This window comes from Lactuca saligna, chromosome 7, assembly GCF_052625555.1.
Source record: "Lactuca saligna cultivar CGN05327 chromosome 7, ASM5262555v1, whole genome shotgun sequence".
Lineage (NCBI taxonomy): Eukaryota > Viridiplantae > Streptophyta > Magnoliopsida > Asterales > Asteraceae > Lactuca > Lactuca saligna.
In genome coordinates this window covers 116,082,036-116,087,660 of record NC_136423.1, presented here as the reverse complement: position 1 = coordinate 116,087,660, position 5,625 = coordinate 116,082,036, and the positions used below count along the sequence as shown (strand labels likewise).

The 5,625-nt window shown below is 35.0% G+C and overlaps 1 protein-coding gene across 1 annotated transcript; it reads left to right on the top strand.

The window, feature by feature from the left end:
• Positions 1-2,623: 2,623 nt before the first annotated feature.
• Positions 2,624-5,210, top strand: LOC145005175 (Plant invertase/pectin methylesterase inhibitor superfamily). The gene is made up of 2 exons (XM_078964225.1): positions 2,624-3,574; positions 4,413-5,210. The coding sequence occupies exons 1-2, from the start codon at positions 2,629-2,631 to the stop codon at positions 5,081-5,083; spliced, it is 1,617 nt and encodes a 538-aa protein (XP_078820351.1). The 5' UTR covers positions 2,624-2,628; the 3' UTR covers positions 5,084-5,210.
• The last annotated feature ends 415 nt before the right edge of the window (positions 5,211-5,625 follow it).

Sequence of the window (5,625 nt, the reverse complement as noted above, 5' to 3'; positions counted from 1 at the left end):
ACACCCCTCAACGCCGTTATGACACGGAGAATACTACCCCCTGCTCGTTGCTTCTCATCGAGGTGATTCTCATTGGGGTGGCGACGGGAAGAAACGAAGAAAAATTAAAAAAAAATGACCGTTTGATTTGCAACGGTTTGAATAAAAAAAAAGTTAATTATTAAAAAAAAACAATTTAATCCTATAAATACTCTCATTTTATTTAAAATTTTCACACACTTTCTCTTATCCTCTCTGTATACTTTCAATTATCTTCAAAAAAAATATGGATCATTTCGACTCGTCCGATGATTCAGATGACGATATTTTTTTTAGGATAATGTATCATTATTACACTACCGACTTGCTACAACCAGACCCAGCCCCGCTACTAACAAGACGTGCGATGTTAAACAGAAATCGCGAGGAAGGACACGAACATCTATATCGCGATTACTTTGCGGATAATTGTGTATACGGGGTGAAGGACTTCAAAAGAAGATTTCGTTTGAGTAGGGATGTGTTCTTCCAAATCGTCAACGCCTTGGAAAGCCGGTATCATTTCTTTACTTTATTTTTATACAAAATAAATAAAAATGTACTACATGTTTATTTAATTTTACAACATATGCAATATATTTTTAAACTGTAGTTAATTTATGTTTAGGTACGAATTTTTTCAATTAAGATATGATGCTAGAGGTAGACGCGGGTTTACAACGTTGCAGAAATGTGCTACGGCCATTCGTTTGATGGCTATGGGGGAGTCACCCGACACCATGGATGACTATATGAGAATGTCCGAAAGAACCGCAAGAGAGAGTTTGTATACGTTGTCAAGGGGTGTTGTTGAAACTTTTGGTGACGTGTATTTGCGGAAACCTTCGTTGCATGATTTGCAAGAATTGTATGCGGCGCATGAAGAACGCCATGGGTTTCCCCGAATGATCGGAAGCATTGATTGCACACACTGAAAATGGAAAAATTGTCCGGTAGCATGGAAAGGGCAATACGCAAGTGGTCATCACGAATCACCTTCTTTGGTGTTAGAGGCTGTCGCTTCTTAAGATTTATGGATTTCGCATGCATTTTTTGGGGTTGCGGGTTCCAACAACGATGTCAACGTTCTTGATCAGTCGCCAATATTCGACGATCTTTTGAATGGAAAAGCCAGGGATGCTTCTTTCACGGTGAATGGAAACGAATACAAATATGGGTATTACCTTACAGATGGAATATATCCTTAGTATTCCACATTCGTGAAGGCATTACGCCACCCGGTTGAAGAATAAGACAAATTTTTTAAGAGAAGACAAGAAGGGACACGTAAGGATGTGGAACGTGTTTTTGGAGTGCTGAAGGCGAAGTGGCATATAGTCGAACATGCAACACGGCCATTGGATTTAGAAACTTTATGATATATCATGTATGCATGTATCATAATGCATAACATGGTAGTAGAGGATAAAGGGCGAAATATTGCACACTATATCCCAACGGAGCCCAGACACGTTCAGTTTTAACCAGGAACAACAGATTATTTGCATCGCGTTGTTGACATTCAGAACACAAATAAACACAAATAACTTCGAGAGGACTTGGCGGATCATATCTTCTATAGTAACAATAACGATAACGAATAGCGTTGTATTTATTTATTTATTTATTTATTTATTATTATTATTATTTTTTTTTTTGGATATTATGTGTAATTTAGCCTTTATGTTAATTTTAATCTTTAAGAACTTTTAATTTTTTTTATAATTTTTAAACATTATGTTTTATTTATTTTTTATATTTAAAAAATATTTGTATCAATTTAAAAAAAAATCGAAATAAATAAAAAATAAATTATAAAATGAAAAAAAAAAGTATAAAAAAAAACGAAATAGTAAAAAATATATATATATATATATATTTATTTATTTATTTTCAAAAAATTGGTGTTGCATCTTGTTGTCCATTTCCCCACGTGGTGTTATAACACCACTTGCTTATGTGGCATGTGAAACGTTGTTGCACCTTGTTGCCTACACCCAATGCACTTAACGGCACTTTATAAGGTTTTAGTGTCATTATTTCTATTCATTTTATTTGTTCGTTAAGGGAAATAGAAAGACTAGTAATGATTTGGCTGCAAATTATATCTAAGATCATGACGTTTAACCGGTAGAAAAATAGAGCTACAAGAGTGTTATATTGATTGGGATAGACGGCGTAATAGCCCAATAAGGTTAAAATGTATTAATGTGTTGTAATTTTTAGCTTCTCGTTACTTTTTTCAATAGAAATTTATACTATTAAAAAAAATCTAGCATGCATAATGCATAAAGAAAAAGAAGCAATTTTGACCTACAATAATTATATAACTTATGCACGCGCTTTGATAAAATCTATAAAATATAATGTGAAAGGTATAGTGAAGAAGCAGCACTTTTCGAAAGGTTTGGGCAAATAAGTTCTGCCTTGGAACGTACCCAAGAATATTAGCACGTTACTCTACCTAAAAGCATAACTCCGAAAGAATACATTTCTATTTCAAGGTTAACCTTTTCTTCATCTACAAACATTCCATTACACAATTCCCATGTGGTCATAATATAAATTAGTCTATTTTTTCGATGGTAACATTCACCAAAATCTGTCGCCATGGCATTCCCAAGTTTTGCGTTTTTTTCTCTCATTTACTTACCCTTATTCATCCTTGTATCCTCTCAAACCTTATCCCATGAAGAACAAACCATGGAGAATCCATTGATTCTTCAAGCTTGTAGCAATATAAAAGATGAAAGAACATGTCTAACCAATGTGAAATCGTTTCTTAATGAAGATCGTCCAAAAAACCACAAGCCTGACTCCATCATAACAGCCGCCCTAAAGGCGACGATGAAAGAGACACACATTGCCATGCAGAGCTTCACCAAGTTCACGTCGTTATCATCAAGTTCACGCGAGCAAATGGCGATTGAGGACTGCAAGGAACTACTTGACTTCTCGGTTTCTGAACTTGCATGGTCGTTAACCGAGATGAAGGAGATCCGAGCTGGGTCCCAGAACCCTCATTCACAAGGGAACCTAAAATCATGGCTAAGTGCAGCGTTAAGCAATCAAGATACTTGCCTTGAAGGATTTGAAGGCACAGATAGGCACCTTGAGAGCTTTATAAGAGGAAGCTTAACACAAGTCACGCAACTCATTAGTAATGTATTGGCTTTATACACTCAGCTACATACCCTACCTTTCAAACCACCTAGAAATTATGATGATACAACCAATACCTTCTTTCCAAAATGGATGTCAAAGGGCGACAAGAATCTGATGCTGGGAAGTCCACACGGGATGCATGTGGATGTCGTGGTTGCATTGGATGGATCTGGACGATATCGTTCAATCTCTGAAGCAATCAATGATGCTCCCAACTATAGTAACAGGAGATATGTGATATACGCAAAGAGAGGAATTTATAAGGAGAATATTGACATGAAGAAGAAGAAAACCAATATAATGCTGATAGGGGATGGCATTGGTGCCACCGTGGTAACTGGAGATCGAAATTTCATGCAAGGATGGACTACGTTTCGAACGGCCACGGTTGGTAAGAAACTCTGTGACCCAAATTTTTCTTTTTAGTTCCTCATTGTAGATCCAACACGTATATCAATTTTATGCCAACATTTTGACATATTCAAATATCTAAAAGTGTATAAAATTATAATTACATTTTCATGCCTACACCTAGATACATAGATGAATAGGTTAAGGTTCCAGGACTATGACAAATTGCTTAATCGGTGTGGACATATTTCAATTCCTTTATATATATATATATATATATATATATATATATATATATATATATATATATATATATATATATATATATATATATATATATATATATATATATAATAAAAGAGTAATTATTTTTTCCTATACGATCACCATATTAAGCTTTGTAATTAATCTCATTACACTTATCAATTTATTGATTCTTCATTTTAAATTTCAAATTTCAAAATTTAAAATTTTTATTTTAATTACACTAAATTAATATCATTAAATAAAAATTAAAATAAAGTTTATATACAAATTATAATATATATATATATATATATATATATATATATATATATATATATATATATATATATATATATATATATATATATATATATATATGCATGGTTATTATGAACTTTCATTTTCAAATATGGATATATCATTTTTTGGACCCCTGATAATGCATGCAACCACCATATCAATATATATGTGCGGCTCACCTGCTGACCTTACATTCTGCATGTATCTTAAGATTCTGCATGGCATGTTAAGGATTACTCTATTTTAACTTAAACAAGACACACACCTCATGGAAACTTTCTTTTATAATCTCTAACTACATTAATTACTTCTTTCTTTGTTATGTTTGTAAGCGGTCTCTGGTAGGGGCTTTATAGCAAGGGACATCACATTTCGCAACACAGCGGGCCCTCAAAACCACCAGGGTGTTGCGTTGCGCGTGGATTCCGACCAATCTGCATTCTATCGGTGCAGCATGGAAGGCTACCAGGACACCCTCTACGCTCATTCTCTGCGTCAATTCTACCGTGAATGCACCATCTCTGGCACCATAGACTTCATCTTTGGAAACGGCGCAGCAGTCCTCCAAAACTGCAAAATTTACACGAGGGAACCTCTGCCAATGCAAAAGGTGACCATCACAGCTCAAGGCCGCAAGAACCCTAATCAGAATACTGGGTTTTCAATCCAAGATAGTTATGTTTATGCAACAAAACCTACTTATTTGGGAAGGCCATGGAAAGAGTACTCTAGAACTGTGTTCATGAATACCTACATGACTTCAATGGTCCAGCCACGAGGGTGGCTTGAATGGTATGGAAACTTTGCGTTGAGCACATTATGGTACGGCGAGTACAAGAATTATGGTCCTGGGGCATCAATGTCGGGACGTGTTCGGTGGCCTGGCTACCACATGGCTATGGATGCATCAACGGCTAATTATTTCACTGTGCGGAGTTTTATTGACGGGTTATCCTGGTTACCGGGGACTGGAGTAACATTCTCAGCAGGATTATCTAATTAGTTTATCATCACAAGGTGTTAGATCTTGGTCCGCTTCCCATGCCATGGTTATTACATTATTCTACTTGTCGTTATGTTCAAATTCAATTAGATTTACTCATATTTAATAGATACTGAAATTAAATGTATGTGTATTGTGTGTGTATCAAAAAAACAAACATCCATGAATCTTACCTAATACGACACTGTCATACACATATGGTTGATATGGCATTGCCTAATCTTCTTACTAAAGGCCTTTTTTTTGAATGGAGAAAAAAATAGAAGAAACAATTGCCCTACAAAGTTTTCTAGGATTGGTGGATTCAATCCTTATTGTTATTTAGTTGCTTTACAGGGGAACAAAGTCATGAGACGTGAAACAACCTATTTTTTTTAGTCACATTCACTTATTATACCAGGTTTCAACATCATTTTGCCTTTTAAATAACATTTTTTATTTTCCTTTTATTTAATAACACTACAAGAAACGGGACGTATAGGGATGACAAATGTGTCTCTATAGATTTAAAAAGTCGTCCCTATAGCTCTCGTCTCCATTGC

Excerpts from the sequence above, each read along its gene's own strand:
- LOC145005175 (XM_078964225.1), top strand. The coding sequence starts at position 2,629 with ATGGCATTCCCAAGTTTTGCGTTTTTTTCTCTCATTTACTTACCCTTA. Across the intron at positions 3,575-4,412 it reads GTTTCGAACGGCCACGGTTG|CGGTCTCTGGTAGGGGCTTT; the intron begins GTAAGAAACTCT and ends TATGTTTGTAAG.